At 39.4% G+C, this 22781-nt stretch overlaps 1 protein-coding gene across 1 annotated transcript in view; it reads right to left on the reverse strand.

Moving 5' to 3' along the window:
• LOC126292017 (peroxidase-like) overlaps positions 1-22781 on the reverse strand; it is a 176853-nt gene that overhangs the window by 39304 nt on the left and 114768 nt on the right. Inside the window, exons 6-8 of the mRNA XM_049985809.1 lie at positions 20327-20517; positions 20059-20254; positions 13104-13301 (exon numbers count right to left, since the gene is read on the reverse strand). Coding sequence (XP_049841766.1) covers positions 13104-13301; positions 20059-20254; positions 20327-20517 — 585 coding nt within the window. The remainder of the gene's footprint in view (positions 1-13103; positions 13302-20058; positions 20255-20326; positions 20518-22781) is intronic.

Consider the following 22781-nt stretch of genomic DNA (forward strand, 5'->3'; position numbering starts at 1 on the left):
CGGTGTGCTGACCACATGCCCCTCCATATCTGCACCCCGTGACACCTGGGGTGCTGAGCATGACACGGCGGTCGGTCAGTACCATTTGGCCTTCCAGGCCTGTTCAGGAAGAGTTTAGTTTTAATACTATCATGCAAGTCCATGTAAGAATGGTCAATGCATTCTGGCAACATTCCTTCTCACTTCACACTGATATACATCATCTATTGTGGTGCTTTATACGGATCGATGAGGCTGTGAATACTGTGGTAATGATAACCACAACACGCAGTTCAGTTAAAGAGGAATGGACATCCCTATAAAGAGCAATCACAGAAGTTGGAGAGACAGATATAGATACGAGGAAGGTAACTGCAAAGAAATCTTAGTTAATAGAAGAAATTCTTCAACTGTTCAGTGAAAGGAGGAAGCACAAAAATTGTCAGCAGGGAAGCAAAGACAAAATGGCTGTAAAAAAAGTGTGAAGAAATTGAAACATAAATGGTTTTCAGACACACTGATTCAACGTATAGATAATTGAAAATAATCTTTGGTGAAATTAAAAACAAAGGTATCAACATTAAGTATGGAAGAATAAAATCATTGTTAAATGCAGAGGAGAGAGTGGGTAAGTGTAAAGAGCACACTGAAGGTCTCTACAAGAGAGAGGAGCTGTCTGATGACATGATAGAAGAAGAAATTGGAGTCAGTATGAAAAAGATAAAGGGAATCCAGTATTAGAGTGAGAGTATAACAGAGCTTTGGAAGCCTTGCATTCAAATAAGGTGGAAGGCATAGATAACATTTCCCCAGAAATTCGAAAATATTTTTGGGCTCTTCAAGTTGGTTAGTAGAATCTATGAGGCTGCAGACATCACAGAGGCCTTTCAGAAGAACATGAAGCTCACATTACCAAAGATATCAAGGGCTGATAAATGTCAGAAATGTTGCACAATCAGCTCAACAGCTCATGTATCCCAGTTGGTGATAAGAATATAATGAAATGGAATTGAAAATAAAGTTGAGGATCTATTAGATGAAGACAAGTTTGGCTTTAGGAAAGGAAAAGGCACCAGAAGAGGCAGTTCTGATGTTGTGTGTGATAATGGAGGCAAGACTTAAGAAAAATGAAGGCATCCTCATAGAAATTGTCAAACTAAACAAAAAGTGTTGGACACTGTAAAACAGTGGAAGATGTTCAAAATTCTCAGAAAAATAGTTGTAAGTTGCAGGTAAGGACACATGATATACAGTATGAACACAAACAAAAAGACAAAAATAAGAATGGGAAACAAAGGACAAAGTGTTCTGATTAGAAAGGGTATAAGACTTCATCCCTGTAATCTTCCACTCCTGCTTTTCATTCTATGCACCAAAAAACCATTGATCAAAATAAAAGAAAGGTCCAGCTGTGGTACATCTATGTGACTACTCACTGTAGGTTTAAAATATTTTTTCAGCACTCATTCTCTTCCTCCAACAATTCTTCAATTACATTAACATTATTTCGCAATCTTAGCAACATAGAATCACTATTACATGTATATATGCAATCAGAGAAGGCGTGGTATAGGGGTAGCGTCTTTGATTCATAATCAAAATGTCTTCGGTCCCGAGTTTGATCCCCGCCACTGCCTAAATTTTGATAAATAATCAGCATTGGCAGCCGAAGGCTACCAGCATAAGAAGTCAGCCTCATTCTGCCAACGGCCTTATCAAAGAGGGCGGAGGAGCGGAAAGAGGTTCAGGGCACTCTCTTGTCCTAGGGGTGGGAAATTGCCCCTGAAGGTGAACGAATCAGCAATGATCAACAACATGAGGATGCAGAAGGCAATGGAAACCACTGCATTATAGACAAATAACATGTATCCACAGGACATGTGGCCTGTAGTTGAAGAAGTGTCATGATGATTTCTCCATTGGCAAAAGATTCCGGAATAGTTCTCCATTTGGATCTCCAGGAGGGGACTGCCAAGGGGGAGGTTACCATGAGAAAAAGACTGAATAATCTACGAAAGAATAATGTTCTACGAGTCGGGGTGTGGAATGTCAGAAGCTTGAACATGGTAGGGAAACTAGAAAAACTGAAAAGGGAAATGCAAAGGCTCAATCTAGATATAGTAGGGGTCAGCGAAGTGAAGTGGAAGGAAGACAAGGATTTCTGGTCAGATGAGTATCGAGTAATGTCAACAGCAGCAGAAAACAGGTGTAGGATTCATTATGAATAGGAAAGTAGGGCAGAGGGTGTGTTTCTGTGAACAGTTCAGTGACCGGGTTATTCTAATCAGAATCGACTGCAGACCCAACACTGACAACGATAGTTCAGGAATACATGCCGACATCGCAAGCTGAAGATGAGCAGATAGAGAAAGTGTATGAGGATATTGAAAGGGTAATGCAGTATGTAAAGGGGGACGAAAATCTAATAGTCATGGGTGACTGGAATGCAGTTGTAGGGGAAGGAGTAGAAGAAAAGGTTACAGGAGAATATGGGCTTGCAGCGAGGAATGAAAGAGGAGAAAGACTAATTGAGTTCTGTAACAAGTTTCAGATAGTAATAGCAAATACCCTGTTCAAGAATCACAAGAAGAGGAGGGATACTTGGAAAAGGCCGGGAGATACGCGGAGATTTCAATTAGATTACATCATGGTTAGACAGAGATTCCGAAATCAGATACTAGATTGTAAGGTGTACCCAGGAGAAGATATAGACGCAGATCACAATACAGTAGTGATAAAGAGTAGGCTGAAGTTCAAGACATTAGTCAGGAAGAATCTATATGCTAAGAAGTGGGATACGGAAGTTATAAGGAATGACGAGATACGTTTGAAGTTCTCTAATGCTATAGATACAGCAATAAGGAATAGCGCAGTAGGCAGCACAGTTGAAGAGGAATGGACATCTCTAAAAAGGACCTTCACAGAAGTAGGGAAGGAAAACATAGGTACAAAGAAGATAGCTGCAAAGAAACCATGGGTAACAGAAGAAATACTTCAGTTGATTGATGAAAGAAGGAAGTACAAACATGTTCCGGGAAAATCAGGAATACAGAAATACAAGTCGCTGAGGAATGAAATAAATAGGAAGTGCAGGGAAGCTAAGATGAAATGGCCGCAGGAAAAATGTGAAGACATCGAAAAAGATATGATTGTCGGAAGGACAGACTCAGCTTACAGGAAAGTCAAAACAACCTTTGGTGACATTAAAAGCAACCGTGGTAACATTAAGAGTGCAACGAGAATTCCACTGTTAAATGCAGAGGAGAGAGCAGATAGGTGGAAAGAATACATTGAAAGCCTCTATGAGGGTGAAGATTTGTCTGATGTGATAGAAGAAGAAACAGGAGTCGATTTGGAAGAGATAGGGGATCCAGTATTAGAATTGGAATTTAAAAGAGCTTTGGAGGACTTATGGTCAAATAAGGCAGAAGGGATAGATAACATTCCATCAGAATTTCTAAAATCAAAACGACTATTCACATTGGTGTGTAGAATATATGAGTCTGGCGACATACCATCTGACTTTCGGAAAAGCATCATCCATACAATTCCAAAGACGGCAAGAGCTGACAAGTGCGAGAATTATTGCACAATCAGCTTAACAGCTCATGCATCGAAGCTGCTTACAAGAATAATATACAGAAGAATGGAAAAGAAAATTGAGAATGCGCTAGGTGACGATCAGTTTGGCTTTAGGAAAAGTAAAGGCTAATAATGGAAGCAAGACTAAAGAAAAATCAAGACACGTTCATAGGATTTGTCGACCTGGAAAAAGTGTTCGACAATATAAAATGGTGCAAGCTGTTCAAGATTCTGAAAAAAGTATGGGTAAGCAATGAGAAGTAGTAGAAATGAGAACAGTGAGAAACTTAACATCAGGATTGATGGTCACAAAGTCAATGAAGTTAAGGAATTCTGCTACCTAGGCAGTAAAATAACCAATGACGGACGGAGCAAGGAGGACATCAAAAGCAGACTCGCTATGGCATAAAAGGCATTTCTGGCCAAGAGAGGTCTACTAATATCAAATACCGGCCTTAATTTGAGGAAGAAATTTCTGAGGATGTACGTCTGGAGTACAGCATTGTACGGTAGTGAAACATGGACTGTGGAAAAACCGGAACAGAAGAGAATCGAAGCATTTGAGATGTGGTGCTATAGACGAATGTTGAAAATTAGGTGGACTGATAAGGCAAGGAATGAGGAGATTCTACGCAGAATCAGAGAGGAAAGGAATATGTGGAAAACACTGATAAGGAGAAGGGGCAGGATGATAGGACATCTGCTAAGACATGAGGGAATGACTTCCATGGTACTAGAGGGAGCTGTAGAGGGCAAAAACTGTAGAGGAAGTCAGAGATTGGAATACAAGCAAATAATTGTGGATGTAGGTTGCAAGTGCTGCTCTGAGATGAAGAGGTTAGCACAGGAAAGGAATTCGTGGCGGGCCACATCAAACCAGTCAGTAGACTGACGACAAAAAAAAAATGCAATCTGAATCGATGAATGAAGGCAGGGATTCAAACCCACATCTCATGCTCACTAGGCTGAAGTGTTAACCATGATGCCACCCTGATACAGTGGCTTTGTGCAACTGCATGGACTGCCCTAATATACTTCCCACTTCAGTCTGCCTAATGGGTTTGAATCACAGCCTTGGCACAAATTTTCATTTGTCACCTCAGTCTGCATATATGCATCACAGGTATTTGAGGCTTGAAAAGGTATCGGGAACCATATAGTTTCATTATATTTTACAATTATATGATTCATCTCTACCTGCTAGGGACTGAGCTGTACCCAACAAGCCTTTGAGTTTCCCCTTGTGTTGAAGTTGCAATTGTGTAATGTTTTATTTAAATATTCTTTATTTTGTGTATTATTTTACCATTTGTATCCTGTCTTGTTAAATTCCTGGTCCTATTTTCTCTTTCTGTATTGTGATTACAGCTCTCTTTTGTTTTGCTTGGTCACTCATAACTAGACCTATTTCCATTTTGCCATCTGTGAGGTAATTTGTCCTCTGTGTGTACTTGTTCAAAATATTCTAATAATTTTAGCATTTCCTAACTGTTGCCAAGGAGCTTCTCCTTTACTGTCCAAGGTTGTCTACCAGTAACAGCTTCTAATAAACGTTCTTCTCTGATTGGGTATTCTAAATATTTTGCTTTAAATGCCATTCAGCATAATCCCTATAGCCACTCCAGTTATTATTATAGTATATCTTAGAACCAATTTATTCTGATTATAATTTCTTCTGTGCTCATTTACTCCAGTGCATGGACTTAAACATTGCCTCAAAATAATTGTAATTTGTGAAGTCTCCTAATTGTAGCGTACCCTGTTATGCTGCATCCTAATTAAGGTGGCTTACAACAAAATGGTTTTCTTTTGGTCTCACCACACCTCTAGTAACATCTGTTTAAATGCTCCGAGAAACAATACCAGTTTACTTTTCCTGATGGAGTGAAAGTTGGAAATCTGTGATTTATTCCTTTGCAACATACAGCGTTGCAGCTGTTGTATTGTAACTTATATTTAACTAATCCTCTAATTCTTTTTGTATGTGTCTTCTAGCGCATCCATAGTTTACATGATTATTATTTGATAAGTTTTGTGTGCTATACATTTCCTTCCTCTTTCAGTTTAATGTAGATCCTGTATCAACTTTCACAGTAGTTAGTGAAGACAGTAATGTATCTAATAGATATCAGCTTCTATCTGTTTCCCCACTGCTTGATGGTCCAATGGTAACTTTTAATTTTGCCAACCATGGTTGCATATTGTTTCTAATTAAAGAATTATTTGTGACTCATTCTTAGTTGCTTTTGTCACCTAACAGTTCATTTTATAAAGCTCTCCATTTTTCACTAAACTATATTGTATGAATTTAACTAAATGTAAATGTTCAAATTGCTCTCCAGTCTTTCTTCCACTAATTCTAGGTGATCTAATCTTCAACATTCTTCTGTCGTACCATCTTTTTAAAACTTCTTTCCTTTTCTTTTATGAACTGTTTATGATCCAAATATCACCTCTGTAAAAGACTATACTCCACATAAATACCTTCAGAAATGACTTCTTCCTAACATCTAAATTTATGTTCCATGTTAACAAATTATTATTTTCCTTTTTACAAATTTTTTCTTGCTATAGCCAGTCAGAATCTTGTATCAACTCTCTTTGATGACTGTCAGTTATTTTCCTGCAGAAATGCACTCCTGGAAATGGAAAAAAGAACACATTGACACCGGTGTGTCAGACCCACCATACTTGCTCCGGACACTGCGAGAGGGCTGTACAAGCAATGATCGCACGCACGGCACAGCGGACACACCAGGAACTGCAGTGTTAGCCGTCGAATGGCGCTAGCTGCGCAGCATTTGTGCACCGCTGCCGTCAGTGTCAGCCAGTTTGCCATGGCATACGGAGCTCCATCGCAGTCTTTAACACTGGTAGCATGCCGCGACAGCGTGGACGTGAACCGTATGTGCAGTTGACGGACTTTGAGCGAGGGCATATAGTGGGCATGCAGGAGGCCGGGTGGACGTACCGCCGAATTGCTCAACACGTGGGGTGTGAGGTCTCCACAGTACATCGATGTTGTCGCCAGTGGTCGGCGGAAGGTGCACATGCCCGTCGACCTGGGACCAGACCACAGTGACGCACGGATGCACGCCAAGACCGTAGGATCCTACGCGGTGCCGTAGGGGACCGCACCGCCACTTCCCAGCAAATTAGGGACACTGTTGCTCCTGGGGTATCGGCGAGGACCATTCGCAACCGTGAAGCTGGGCTACGGTCCCACACACCGTTAGGCCGTCTTCTGCTCACACCCCAACATCGTGCAGCCCGGCTCCAGTGGTGTTGCGACAGGCGTGAATGGAGGGACGAATGGAGACGTGTCGTCTTCAGCGATGAGACTCGCTTCTGCCTTGGTGCCAATGATGGTCGTATGCTTGTTTGGTGCCGTGCAGGTGAGCGCCACAATCAGGACTGCATACGACCGAGGCACACAGGGCCAACACCCGGCATCATGGTGTGGGGAGCGATCTCCTACACTGGCCGTACACCTCTGGTGATCATCGAGGGGACACTGAATAGTGCACGGTACATCCAAACCGTCATCGAACCCATCGTTCTACCATTCCTAGACCGGCAAGGGAACTTGCTGTTCCAACAGGACAATGCACGTCCGCATGTATCCCGTGCCACCCAACGTGCTGTAGAAGGTGTAAGTCAACTACCCTGGCCAGCAAGATCTCCAGATCTGTCCCCCATTGAGCATGTTTGGGACTGGATGAAGCGTCGTCTCACGCGGTCTGCACGTCCAGCACGAACGCTGGTCCAACTGAGGCGCCAGGTGGAAATGGCATGGCCAGCTGTTCCACAGGACTACATCCAGCATCTCTACGATTGTCTCCATGGGAGAATAGCAGCCTGCATTGCTGCGAAAGGTGGATATACACTGTACTAGTGCCGACATTGTGCATGCTCTGTTGCCTGTGTCTATGTGCCTGTGGTTCTGTCAGTGTGATCATGTGATGTATCTGACCCCAGGAATGTGTCAATAAAGTTTCCCCTTCCTGGGACAATGAATTCACGGTGTTCTTATTTCAATTTCAAGGAGTGTAATATACCGCAACTACTGCTTTTTGTATCTCATTTCCTAGCCAAATTCTCTCAGTATTGCCTGATACAATTTGAGTGTATTCCATTACCCTTATCTTACTTCTGTGGATACTCATCTTAAAACCTCTAATCAAAGCACTACCCATTCCATTAAACTGCTCTTACAAGTTCTTTGCCATCTCTGATAAAATTGCAGTCAGTGACACATCTCATAATTTTTATTTCTCCTTGAAGAACTTTAAATGCTTTTCCAAATATCTTCTTGGTTTCCTTTACTGCTAGCTCAATGTATAGATTGAATAACATGAGGGATAGGCTACTACCCTGTCTGATCCTCTTCTGAACAACTATTTGTCTTTCATGTCCTTTGATTTTTATAAGAGCAGTTTGGTTTCCACACAAATTGCAAATAAACTTTTGGTCTCTGTTTTTTATCCCTGCTAGCATCAAAATTTCAAAGAACATATTCCAGCCAACATTGCCAAAATCTATAATTAATCAAAGTTTTTTAAATCTATTTCCTAATATAAATAACAGTATCAGTATTGCCTCATGTGTTACTACAGTTCTCCATAACCCAAAGTGATCTTCCTTGAGGTCAGCTTCTATCAGTTTTTTTCCATTTTTCTGTAAATAATGTGTGTCAGTATTTTGTAACCATCACTTATCAAACTGATGGTTTGATAATATTATCACCTGCCAGCACCTGCTTTCTTTAGAACTAGAATTATTACATTCTTCATGTAGTTGATGAGTATTTTTTCCATCTCATGTATCTTGTACACTAAATGGAGTAGTTTCGTTGTGGCTGACTCTTCCGGTATCATAGAAACTTTGCACAAATGTTGTCTACACCATGGCTCTTGGTGTGTTTCAGTGCTCTGTTAAGTTGTTCTCATGGTGTGAATATGCAAGAGAACTTCTTACAGGTGTGAATAATGTAAGGGTAAAGAGAAACCACTCATCAAACAGCAGAGGCATTTAGCTATCAAAAGACACACAATAGACTATAAAACTTTGCTAGTTTTTGGACGAAATCCTTTCATTAGTTAGAGGACAAACACACACCACACACACACACATACACAAACACACACACACATACACATACACAATCCTAGCCTAGATCGTCCCTTCTCAAAAAGTGGTATTCTGTTATCCACTCAACATACACAACATCCCACTCTCATATCCTTGCCACATGGCTCATATCTCTTTAGGAGATCCTAGTGCAAGAGTTGCCCATTTCAACCACCCAGGAAACCTTATTACAATCCTGTCACAGGCTTATCCACCCATCAGAGATAGTGCCTCCTATGAAAACAGCCATGTACCGGCAAAGGATTTCATGTGGACACATCCACCAAGCCACTGTCAACCGGAATGGCCACTGCCAAACTGTCGCTTAGAACAAAGTTGACCATGCTGCGGCAAAATGCCATGCCGACTACACCACAAGTACCCATGTCATCTGGATCCTCCCCTCCAGCACCAGATTTTCTAAACTATGTAGCAGGGAGTTATAATTGCAATACATCCTTCACTCCCATAATCCTCCTAGCCTTAATTTCAAACCAACTATCTTCTTACCCTTTACCAGAGAGTTTTCCCTTTCTCCCTCCTCTGTCATGTCACAGTCACCCTCTCCTAATCCATGACTCCATGCCATCTTCAGGTACTGCACCCCTTCCCCTGTGGTACCCATGTGTCACATGCCTAGCCTGTGCTCCTGCCACCCCTCCCTCCTGCTTTCGTGTCCTGCATTCCTGCTGTTTCTCTCCAAGCCACTAGCTATCCACTTCCCACCTCCAAACTATCCTGCTTGTTTCAGCTTCCATCTCTACTATAACCCCCACCCCCTCATTGCAACATAAGCCCATGCAAGTGTGTGTTTCTCTGTGTGTGATTTTTGGGTGTGAATTTGTACTATCATTCACCGAATTCTTCTGAAATCTGGCAGAGTTTTAGTTCCCTTTTGTGTGTCTGTTGATGACTCAATGCTAATGCCATTGCCTCCAGCTTCATTTCCTTCCACCTTTCAGCTTGCCCTTCTTTGCTTACCATTCGGCTTGCCATACGAGTCCACGATATTCGTACAGCTGTTTCTCTTTTCTCCAAAGGTCTCTTCAATTTTCTTACAGGTGGCGTTTATCATTCCCCTAGTTATGCAACTTTCTACAGTCTTCCATTTGTCTTCTAGCCATTCCTGTTTAGTCATTTACCTCACTCCATAAATCTAATTTTTTTGTCATCTGTATTTCTTTTCACCTGCTTCATTCACTGAATTTTCATATTTCCCCAGTCTTCAATTGAATTCAATATCTTATTTGTTATCCAAACATCTCTACAATGCCTCACCTTTTTACTCATTTGATCCTGTGCCATGTTCACTATTTCATTACTTAAAGCTACCCACTCATCTTCTATTATACTCTTTTCCACTTTTTCAGCCAACTGTTGCTTAATGCTCCCTCTGAAGCTCTTACAAACCTCTTTCTTTCAATTTATCCAGTTCCCACCTCCTTAATTTCTGCAGTTTTTTTCAGTTTAACCTGCAGTTCATAACCAATAACTTATGCCTGGAGTCCATATCTGCCCATGGAAATGTTTTGTAGTTTAAAATATATTTTCAAAATCTCTGTCTTACCATTATATAATCTATCTGAAATTGTCCATTTTTCCCTTGGTTTTGGAATTTGGAATTTTTTGTGTTAGTACATGACTACTGTCTTTTTGATTAAATACTGAAGAATTTTGCTATATTGTTTGTTGGGGGGGGGGGGTTTGATGTCCAAATGTTCAAAGTGTGTGAATTCCTAAGGGACCAAACTGCTGAGGTCATCGGTCCCTAGACTTACACACTATTAAAACTCACTTACACTAAGAACAACACACACCCATGCTCGAGGGAGGAGTCGAACCTCCAGCGGCAGGGTCTGCGCAATACGTGATGTGGCGCCTCAAACAGCATGGTCACTCTGTGTGGCCTATTTTGAAGTATTCGTTAGACTTATCCCTCTGCATTTAATAAAGCTCTCTCTTGCTAATATAAGTTACTTTGGTTCCAGATGTTTCTTGTCATTTTTCTTAGCTTCCACAATAATTTGCTTTTTTTTGTAAAACAAAACTGCAATAAAGATGTAAGAATATTTTACAGAAAAAAATTAAATTTGTCATTGACTGTACGTCATAGGTGTACTACTTCCCATTACTCACCTTGTTAATTCTATCTCAAAAATGTAACTGAGTCAACTTGTACCAGTCTCTGAATTATTTTTTTTTGGTTAAACCTCATAGATGGGGATGCTTTATTGCTGCCATTTGACCATCACAATCAGACAAACCATTTATTATGGGACTCATATCTATTTCATTGAAGGGAGACAGATTTAAAAATAATTGAAGTACCATATCTTTCAGTCCTGTGAGGTCAAAACGAAGATGGACATCAGAAACTGTAGATGCCCTCAATCAGGATAATCTGAGATGAAGTCAGTATTGAAATCTCCATGCATTACTTCACGGGTATTTAGACAAAGTGTTACTAGTAAACCTCCCTGCTTGCTTAATGATGTTTAAGGTGTTTCCTGCCAGGGACTATAGACAGTCAGAACTGCTGCCTTGTGTGTTAACCAGTCTGTTACTGAAGGACATCACTCAAGGACCTGTTCAATTCAGTACTCACTGATCTATGGCCTAGTGCATTATTACACTTTTTTATACACTGAGGTGACAAAAGTTATGGGGTATCTTAACATCATGTTGGATTTCCTGTTTGTAGTGCGTAGCACAGCAGCTGGACATGGCATGGACTTATGATGCTGTAGAAAGTCCCCTGCAGAAATATTGAGACTTCTGCCTCTATAGCTGTTCATAAATGCTGAAGTGTTGCCCATGCAGGATTTTGTGCAAAACCTGACCTCTCAATTATGTCCCATAAATGTTCAATGGAATTCATATCAGGTGATCTGGGTGACCAAATCGTTCACTCAAACTGTCCAGAATGTTCCTCAAACCAATCATGAACAACTATGGCCCAGTGACATGTCACACTGTCATCCATAAAAATCCAATTGTTGTTCATAAACATGATGTTCATGAATGGCTATAGATGGTCTCCAGTTAGCTGAACATAACCATTTCCAGTCAATCATCAGTTGACTTGGACCAGAGGACCCAGTCCATTCCATGTAAACACAGCTACCACCAGCTTGCACCAGTGCTCTGTTGGCAACTTAGGTCTATGGTTTTGTGGTGTCTGTGCCAGACTTAAACCCTACCATCGGCACTTACCAACTGACATCAGGACTCATCTGACCAGGCAGCTGTTTTCCAGTCACAAAGGGTCCAACAGATATAATCATAAGCTCAGGAGAGGTGCTGCAGGTGAAGTTGTGCTATCTGCAAAGGCACTCGTGTTGGTTGTCTGCTGCCAAAGCCGATTAATGCCAAATTTCACTATACTGTCCTAACATATACATTCATTGTACACCACACATTGAATTCTGCAGGTATTTCATACATCAGTAATTGTCTATTAACACTGACAACTCTACACCACTGCTCTCATCGTTAAGTTAAGGCCATCAGCCATGGCATTGTCTGTGGTGAGAGGTAATGCATGAAATTTGGTGTTCTCAGCACACTGTGGATCTCAGGATATTTAAGCCTCTAGTGATTTCCAAAATGGAATGTCCAATGCATCTAGCTTCAACTGCTATTCCACATTCTAAATCTGATAATTGCTGTTGTGTGCCATAATCTCAACAGAAACCTTTAACATGAATCACCTGAGTACAAATGTCAGTTCCACCACTGTGCTGCCATTTTATACCTTGTCTATTTCATACTACTGCCATCTGTATATGTACATATCACTATCCCGTGGCTTTTTTCACCTCAGTTTGAAAATTTCACTTCTGAAAAGTGGAGATAATGATTTGTCAAATGTTGATTTAAGTATTTTATGCAGATCATGTTCTTTTCATTCAGACGTTTTTATTGTATATAGTATCACTTAACTGATTTCCGCTACTATGATGACAACTATGGCCACCAAACTGTTCTGAACATGTCCTATTTGAAGAGGAAAGATAATAATCATTTATTATTTTCTTTCTAGTACTGTAGTATCCATTGAGTACTAAAATGTAACTGAGTTATCTAAATATGTGCAATCATTATCTTGATGTGGTCCACATCCATGGCAAATTCATCCCTGTATAAATGCAGGGGACATGAAGAAATAAGTAAATAGATTCAGGTATAGTCCCTCCTGTGTAGGGTGTGTCCATACAAAAGGTGATGCATTAATTGCACCCATATGTGAACATAATTGTGGATCCAACTTTGATCATTTGAGTATTTTAAACTATGAGTAACATAAACATCAAGAGAAAAAAGAAAAAAGAAAGGACATTTAGAAGAATTAAGTGGGAGAAGAGAGAGTAGATACTGCTCTGACAGATATAACATTTATAAATAACACTTACTTATTAACCGTGGCAGGAAATCCGTGTAAGCTATGTGTTGATACTCAGCAATAACAATCCTGCGAGCCTCCTGGTACAGCTTCTCATCATTCCAGTGTGGGTTCACAGCAGACAACTGGTCAGCCACTCGGTTGTGTTCTCGCACAAACAAAATTGTCTCCAAGGCCACGAGTGGGTTCTGGTTCACACGGTCATCACCTGGACAAACAGTTCCATCCTAGAAGTTAGTCACTGTAGTTTGTGGCCACATGTAATCGTATTTTGTCTAAAGAAACTAATTTTGTCACACACACACACACACACACACACACACACACACACACACACACACACACACACACACACACACACACAATGGCTCTGTTTTTCTGTGAACTTTCCTACTATAACTATATCATATTTTGTAAAATATCCAAATGTGATAGAACAAAACAGACATAATTTTCAGAATCAGCTTTACAAGTTGATTGTAGAGCACATATATTTGAGAAATCATCTGTTAAAAAGTTTAAATGTGGATGTTTGTGATATATGAGTATTGCTTGATTGATTTTGACTACATTCCATTACCCTCGTTTCGCTTTTGTAGGTGACCATCTTAAAATCCCTCTTTATTCAACGGTTCTTCCAAGTCCTCTGCAATTTCTGACAGAACTACAATGTAATCAGCAAGCCACAATTTTTTATGTTGTCTCTGTGAACTTTAATTACCTTTTCATAGTTTTCTTTGGTTTCTTTTACAGTCTGATCAATATATGGATTAAATAATCTTGGTGAGAGGGTACAGCACTATTCCACTCCCTTCTCAACTACTTTCATATTCTTCACCTCTTATAACTGCAGTTTGGTTTATGTACAAGTTGTGGGTAACCTTTTGTGTCTTGTATTCTATCCCTGCTACTTCCAGAATTTCAAAATGTGTACACTGGTCATGCAGATTTACTGTATGATTAAATGATGATGGCATCCTCTTGGGTAAAATATTCTGGAGGTAAAATAGTCCCCCATTTGGATCTCTGGGTGGGGATTACTCAGGAGGATGTCGTTATCATGAGTAAGAAAACTGGCATTCTATGGATAGGAGTATGGAATGTCAGACCCCTTAATCAGGCATGTAGATTAGAAAATTTAAAAAGGGAAATGGATAGGTTAAAGTTAGATATAGTGGGCATTAGTGAAGTTTGGTGGCAGGAGGAACAAGACTTTTGGTCAGGTGAATACAGGGTTATAAATACAAAATCAAATAGGGGTAATGGAGTAGGTTTAATAATGAATAGGAAAATAGAAGTGTGAGTAAGCTACTACAGACAGCATAGTGAGTGCATTATTGTGGCCAAGATAGACACGAAGCCCAAGCCTACTACAGTAGTACAAGATTATATGCCAACTAGCTCTGCAGATGACGAAGAAATTGATGAAATGAATGATGAGATAAAAGAAATTATTCAGGTAGTGAAGGGAGATGAAAATTTAATAGTGATGGGTGACTGGAATTCGACAGTAGGAAAAGGAAGAGAAGGAAACGTAGTAGGAGAATATGGATTAGGGCTAAGAAATGAAAGAGGAAGCCGTCTGGTAGGAATTTTGTGAAGAGCATAACTTAATCATAGCTAGCACTTGGTTTAAGTATCATGAAAGAAGGTTGTATACATGGAAGAACCCTGGAGATACTAGAAGGTTTCAGATAGATTATATAATGGTAAGACAGAGCATTAGCAACCAGGTTTTAAATTGTAAGACATTTCCAGGGGCAGATGTGGACTCTGACCACAATCTATCGGTAATGAATTGTAGATTAAACTGAAGAAACTGCAAAAAGATGGTAATTTAAGGAGATGGGACCTGGATGAACTGAAAGAACCAGAGGTTGTTCAGAGATTCAGGGAGAGCATAAGGGACCAATTGACAGGACTGGGAGAAAGAAATACAGTAGAAGAAGAATGGGTAGCTTCGAGGGATGAAATAGTGAAGGCAGCAGAGGATCAATAGGTAAAAAGACAAGGGCTAATAGAAATCCTTGGGTGACAGAAGAGATACTGTATTTAATTGATGAAAGGAGAAAACACAAAAATGCAGTAAGTGAAGCAGGCAAAAAGGAACACAAACATCTTAAAAATGAGATCGACAGGAAGTGCAAAATGGATAAGCAGAGATGGCTAGAGGTCAAATGTAAGGATGTAGAGGCTTATCTCATGAGGGGTAATATAGATACTGCCTACAGGCAAATTAAAGAGACTTTTGGAGAAAAGAGAACCACTTGCATGAATATCAAGAGCTCAGATGGAAACCCACTTCTAAGCAAAGAAGGGAAAGCAGGAAGGTGGAAGGAGTATATAGAGTGTCTATACAGGGGCATTGTTCTTGAGGACAATAGTATGGAAATGGAAGAGGATGTAGATGAAGGTGAAATAGGAGATATGATACTGCGTGAAGAGTTTGACAGAGCACTGAAAGACCTGGGGCGAAACATGGCCCGGGAGTAGACAACATTCCATTAGAACTACTGATAGCCTTGGCAGAGCCAGTCCTGACAAAACACTACCATCTGGTGAGCAAGATGTATGAGACAGGGCGAAATATCCTCAGACTTCAAGAAGAATATAATAATTCCAATCCCAAAGAAAGAAGGTGTTGATAGATGTGAAATTACCGAACTATCAGTTTAATAAGTCACAGCAGCAAAATACTACTGCAAATTCTTTACAGATGAATGGAAAAACTGGTAGAAGCTGACCTTGGGGAAGATCAGTTTGGATTCCGTAGAAATGTTGGAACATGTCAAGCAATACTGACCCTACAACTTATCTTAGAAGAAAGATTAAGGAAAGACAAAGATACATTTCTAGCATTAGTAGACTTAGAGAAAGCCTTTGACAGTGTTGATTGGAATACTCTTTTTCAAATTCTGAAGGTGGCAGGGGTAAAATACAGGGAGCAAAGGCTATTAACAATTTGTTCAGAAAGCAGATGGCAGTTGTAAGAGTTGAGGGACCTGAAAGGGAAGCAGTGGTTGGGAAGGGAGTGAGACAGGGTTGTAGCTTCTCCCCAATGCTATTCAATCTGTATTTTAAGCAAGCAGTAAAGGAAACAAAAGAATAGATTGGAGTAAGCATTAAAATCCATGGAGAAGAAATAAAAACTCTGAGGTTCGCCGATGACGCTGTAATTCTGTCAGTGACACCAAAGGACTTTAAAGAGCAGTTGAACGTAATGGACAGTGTCTTGAAAGGAGGGTGTAAGATGAACATCAACAAAAGCAAAATGAGGATAATGAAATGTAGTCGAATTAAGTTTGGTGATGCTGAGGGAATTGGGTTAGAAAATGAGACACTTTAAGTAGTAAAAGAATTTTGTTATTTGGGGAGCAAAATAACTGAAGATGGTCGAAGTAGAGAGGATATAAAATATAGACTGGCAATGGCAATGCAAGCATTTTTGAAGAAGAGAAATTTGTTAACATCAAGTACTGATTTAAGTGTCAGGAAGTCGATTCTGAAAGTATTTGTATGGAGTATAGCCATGTATGGAAGTGAAACATGGACGATAAATAGTTTAGACAAGAAGAGAATTGAAGCTATCAAAATGTGGTGGTTTAGAAGAATGCTGAAGATTAGATGGGTTGATCACATAACTAATGAGGAGGTACTGAATATAATTGGGGAGAAGAGGAATTTGTGGCACAACTTGACTAGAAGAAGGGATTGGTTGGTAGGACATGTTCTGAGGCATCAAGGGATCACCAATTTAGAACTGGAGGGCAGTGTGGATGGTAAAAATTGTAGAGGGAGACCAAGATATGAATACACTAAGCAGAGTCAGAAGGATGTAGTCGTCAATAGGTATTGGGAGATGAAGAAGCTTGCACAGGATAGAGTAGCATGGAGAGCTGCATCAAACCAGTCTCAGGACTGAAGACCACAACAACAAATGTGAGTGTAATAACATGCAATGATTTTTAAGGTGAAACATCAATAAATATAAGTAGTTTTAATTTAGCCTGCGCCTACATAAAGTCTGGATCCAAAGGAAGTATGGAGAAGGCGTATTTGAATTCGTGGAGTCTAGTGCCAAGTCATACTAACGATTTTGTAGCACGTGAATCTAGATACCCACGGCCGTTAAGAATTAGCAAAGTTCTAAAGTGTTGTTGTTGTTATTGTTGTTGTTGTTGTTGTTGTGGTCTTCAGTCTGACGGCTGGTTTGATGCAGCTCTACAAGATACCCTATCCTATGCAAGCCTCTTCATATCTGAGTGACTATTGCAACCTATGTCTCTCTGAATCTGCTTACTGTATTCATCTCTTGGTTTTTACCCCAAATGCTTCCCTCCAGTACTAAATTGATGATCCCTTGATGTCTCAGAATGTGTCCTACCAACTGATATCTTCTTTTGGTCAGGTCGTACCACAAATTTCTCTTCTTCCCAATTCTATTCAGTACCTCCTCATTAGGTATGTGATCTACACATATAATCTTCAGCATTATTCTGCAGCATGCGTTTCAAAAGCTTATATTCTCTTCTTGTCTAAATTATTTACCATCCATGTTTCACCTCCATACATGGCTACACTCCATACAAATATTTTCAGAAAGGACTTCCTGACTCTTAAATCTTCACTCAATGTAAATAAATTTCTCTTATTCAGAAATGTTTTTCTTCTCAGTGCCAGTCTACATTTTATACCCTCCCTACCTCAACCATCATCTGTTACCATGCTTCCCAAATAGCAAAGCACATTTACTACTTTAAGTGTCTGATTTCCTAATCTAATTCCCTCAGCATCGATTTAATTCAAGTGCATTTCATTATCCCATATTGCTTTTGTTTGTGTTGAGTGTACACTATATTCTCAAAAGTATCCAGACACCTATTAATGGATATTAGTATGGACTCTGTCGTTCCTGTGCCTTTATGGTGGCTTCAACTCTGTTGGGGACAGTTTTAATGAGAGGTGTTGGAATGTTTGTGGAGAAATGGCTACCCATTCTTCCCCAACACCCAGAGCCAGGAAGATAGCAATGTTAGACACTGGGCTCTGGAGTGAATTGGATGTTATAATTCATCCTAAAGGTGTTCCATTGATTTCAGACAAGGACTCTAGGCAGGTTAGTCCATTACAGGAATGTTATTGCACTCAAACCATTGCCCCACACAAGCAGCTTTATGACATGGTGCATTGTGCTGCTGGTACAAACAGGTTCCATGTCCGAACTCTTCCTGTATTGTACAAAAGCATGTAATGCTGAAAATTGTACTCACATACTTCCACATCAAGCATTCTCTCAAGTGGAATAAAGATACCACACATTAACTACAAAAAACAGCCACATACTGTAACAGTACTTCCTCGATGCTTCGCTGTTAACACTACACGTGATGGCACATAACGTTCTCCAAGCACTCACGAAATGCGACCCTTGCAATGGAATGCCACAGGGCTCAGCAAGATTCATAATTGTAAATCATCTGTTTCTGGACATCCTCTGTCCAGTAGCACTGCTATTTACACCACTTCATGCATCAGTTTGCATTGGCTACACTTCCAGTCCATCAGTACATAAGGTTTGGCTGGTGTCAGTTTAGCTGTGGCTGTCCCTTTGCATTTTCACTCCACAACCACATCTACAATCTGCATACAAGTCTCACTTTATTACCTGTTAACTACACCTTGCTGCCTCAGGAAGTGTCATTATCAGCCTATGTTTCTCTTAGTCAAGTTGTATCATGAGACCCTTTTTGGTCTAGTTTGATCTGGTGCCTCTACCTGTGTTGCCCAATGTAGTCATCTGACCTTCAGAATTCTTCTGTAATGACATGCTTCAAAAGCTTCTCATCTACTCTTATCTGTACTGTACATGGTTCATGTTTCATTTGCATGTACACCTATGTACGACACAAATAGTTGGAGACAAGACTGCTCAACACTTTAATTCATATTTGATATTCAAATACTTCTCTTTTTCATAAAAAGTTTTCTTACTGTTGCCAGCTTGTATTTTATGTCCTCTTTATGTCTACTGCTGGCAGTTACCTCGCTGCCCAAATAATGAAACTCATCTAATATTGTCAGCACTGCATCAATGATAAGTGTAGCACATGGTGAGGAAATAAGATATAGGGTGGAAACTTAAAAATTCTTAGGTGTTCATATTGATTACAATTTAAACTAGAAAAGGCACATATTGGAACTTGTAAAACAACATATATCAGCTACACTTGTACTTAGAATCACTGCAGATCCTGGGGAAAGACAAATAAGTAAGATGACATAGTTTGCATATTTTTGTTCTGTAATTTTCTGGAGTAACTCATTTTTAAGAAAGGAAGTCTTCATTGCTCAAAAATGTGCTGTGGTGCACATCCACAATCATCTTGTAGACATCTGCTTAAGGACTTGCGCATTCTAACTGATATTTTCCAAGTATATTTATTGTCACATGAAGTTTGTTGTAAATAATCCACCACAGTTCAAAACAAACAATGAAGTACATAATTACAATACCTAAAAAATGACATTCACTAATCCATATTAAGTTGTCTTTAGCACTTAAAGGGGTGCACAATGCTCCAACAAAAACTTTTTACCACCTGACGGACAGCAAAGTAATATTTGAGATCAAATTGAAAAGGTTTCTCCTTGAAAAGTCCTTCTGTTCTGTAGAAGAATTCCTGTTATTATTATGTATAAAAGGTGGTCATTAGGAATTACTTACTCACATCTGTGTGTCCTATATATTCAGTTTGCAGCCACATTTATTAATTTTAAATGTGAAAGTAAAATGACTCATTCCACACCATTATGAGTTATCATACAAAATGACCTGTGGAACATTAAACTACCTAACTATAGATGTCTGTCAGTTCAGTTGACCCTTGCAAGTCCCTTGCCGTCTACAACAGAAGAATTTTAGGTAATTACATATGAACTGAAATTAGAAATGAGGCCATCCTCACCAGCAAGAAAGCATGTTTCATCAGAGGGCACACTGCAAGAGGCTACTGAGTCGCTGACCTGGGGCAACACTTTTCTGCCATCAGCAAGGACCCGTGTCGTAAGTCGCCCTCCACTGAATTCCCTTATTCTAGTTGCATGCCTCTCATCAGATCCATACATGAAAGAAGCATCTAGATAGTGGCTTGCAGAGCTAACCTGAAACACAAAGTGACAGTTAGTAACCAGATCTAATAGCAAGTGAAGATGTGCATGTGGAGCCATACGTACTGGTTGTGCAGGGCCCAAGTATCCTCCCAATGTGTACATCTTCATTGTCCTCACGACACTCATACACTTTACTCCTTTTTCTGTGTAAAACTCATCATCCTCTGGTATTTTAACTGGGTAGCAGCCAACACTGATGTCCTTACACGGGAGGGAAGTTGCATTATGTGAGCAGCACATTATGTACTGTCCATCTGAAATATACAGCATAGTGTCACCAGGAAGATACAGTGATCTTTTTTATAATTTAATGAACAAAGCACAGCTTACAGCATGGGCTTTTATTGCAACTACCAATTTACACCTCAGTAGGCCACCATCAGAAGAAAACTATGGAAACAATGTCAGCATCGGTCACTGGAATCAGTGAGCACTTGTCAAACAGATGGTACTGTGGACTGCTACCATCCTCTTTTTATATTAGATGTGAAGATGCCCATTAGAGTAAAAAAAATGTGATCTAGATTGTGGTATGTTCACACAACACAAAATATTTTACATTATATACTAGCCAAAGTAGTTATCACAATGTCACAGCACTATTGGTGTGACAACTGCATACTTAAATCTTTTAGAAGTGCTCATTGATTCTGCAACAGAACTACACTGTCACACTCATTTTTGCATAAAAGCTGATCCACTAATGCCACACTCATTTTAGAGAAGAACACAATACACCTGATCAGCATTTCACTGCTTATTACTACCAGGTCAATTATATTAATATACACATGTATCAATAGAAAATACTGTTGCATTTGTATCTTGCTTACTCATGAAATTCTTGAATATTTATTTAAAATATCTGAAAATTTCATATATTAAGACAAAAAATGACATTTCTCAAAAATGTGAATACAATTTCAATGCTGTTTTATTAAAAATGAGACTTTTTCTTGAACATATTTGATCATAAAAATGTATGAAAAACTATGTTGTAAACTGAAAAGAGTTTTTCATAGCATGAACTATATGAAATTAAATATCAAGTTCGTACACAAAAACTGCAAGTTGTAATATATTTCTAACCATTATTTTTTCTGAAATTTTTTTTATTGTTAGAGTCAGTAATTCAAAATAACTGAAATTCCTTCCATTTTCACAAAAATATTGTTATTAATGCCACTAAAGTCAAATAAAAAACCCTTTGTGATATGTGGCCCAAGTATAAAATTACTTCTATTTAAAAGTTAAAATCTGGATGTAAAAAGTTTACTCTAACAAGGTCGTTGACATTCACTGCAAATTGTATTAAAGAATAATTGTAACAAGATCCCCTTTTATGACTTGTGAATATTATCTTTAGGCATTTGCAATATGTAATTTTTTTAAGCAGTATTATGTATAGAATTGTACATGTGGTTGAGCAGAGCCATTGATGGCAAGTTACTGCAGTAAAGGTTGAATTGTATTAAAGATGGAAATTGATATAAATGCCAACCAAAGAACTGAAGAAGGAGAAATGTAACTATTTAATTGAATACTTGAAAACTCAAAAACTTGGAAATCTTTTTACTGCAGTCATTATACCACTGAATGACTCAGCAGTTTCTCCATTAAATTACAGAGCATAAGTCCTTCTTCTTCTTCTAATATTTCAGCTGTGTACCATTTGGCCATCTTCAGAAGACTGGCCCTACACTTGTCTCACCCCTTTAAACCCATGGACCATTCCAATCTGCATGTGGCTATAGATATACAAGCACCGGAGGTGTTGACTGACAGCAAAGATGCATGAGTTTCATTTTTGGTTATGTGGTTGATCTACATTGGGAAGTCAATGTATAATTCTGAGTTGCACTGTAGCAAAGCCTTTGAAAGTTTATTAAATTAAATTTTGGATTTGGACCTTAAACTGGTATATATTTAAAATTATTCATCAAATGAATTTCAACTGCTTTTTTCACTGCCGTGTCCCAAAAAGATGAATTTGATACAAGGAGTTCGACAGTTTTGTACAGCATAGAGTGACAAGTGACAATGTATTGCTCTGCCAAGGCTGGGGGTATTGGGCTGTATGAGGCAGGTGTACCTGAAATGTTCCATGAACTTTTCAAGGACTGTATGAACCACCTGCCTGACATATGAAAGACCACACACTCAGGGGAACTTTTAAACCCAAGCAGTCAGTAGCATTAAATCATCTTTAGTGGAAGCCAAGAATGCTGCTGTCTTCAATGGAGGGAGAACAAACACTTATTTTACACTAGATTAGAATCTGTCATATTTTTGTTGATAGCTTCCCGCCCATGGTAGGAAAAAATGAATTAAAACTTTTCTTTGTTGTCTTCTGTATTCCTTAGGCCGATTTTTGGTTTTATTCATAGTTCCTTCGTATCTGCTGTGGAGAATATCCATTACCTTCAAAAGCTGTTTTAAGTGTAGAAGTTCCTTTTGCAGACTGCCCTCATCAGCAATGAAATGTGCTCTGGGTATTAAAGTTCTGAGAACACTCATC

This window comes from Schistocerca gregaria, chromosome 9 (genome assembly GCF_023897955.1).
Source record: "Schistocerca gregaria isolate iqSchGreg1 chromosome 9, iqSchGreg1.2, whole genome shotgun sequence".
Lineage (NCBI taxonomy): Eukaryota > Metazoa > Arthropoda > Insecta > Orthoptera > Acrididae > Schistocerca > Schistocerca gregaria.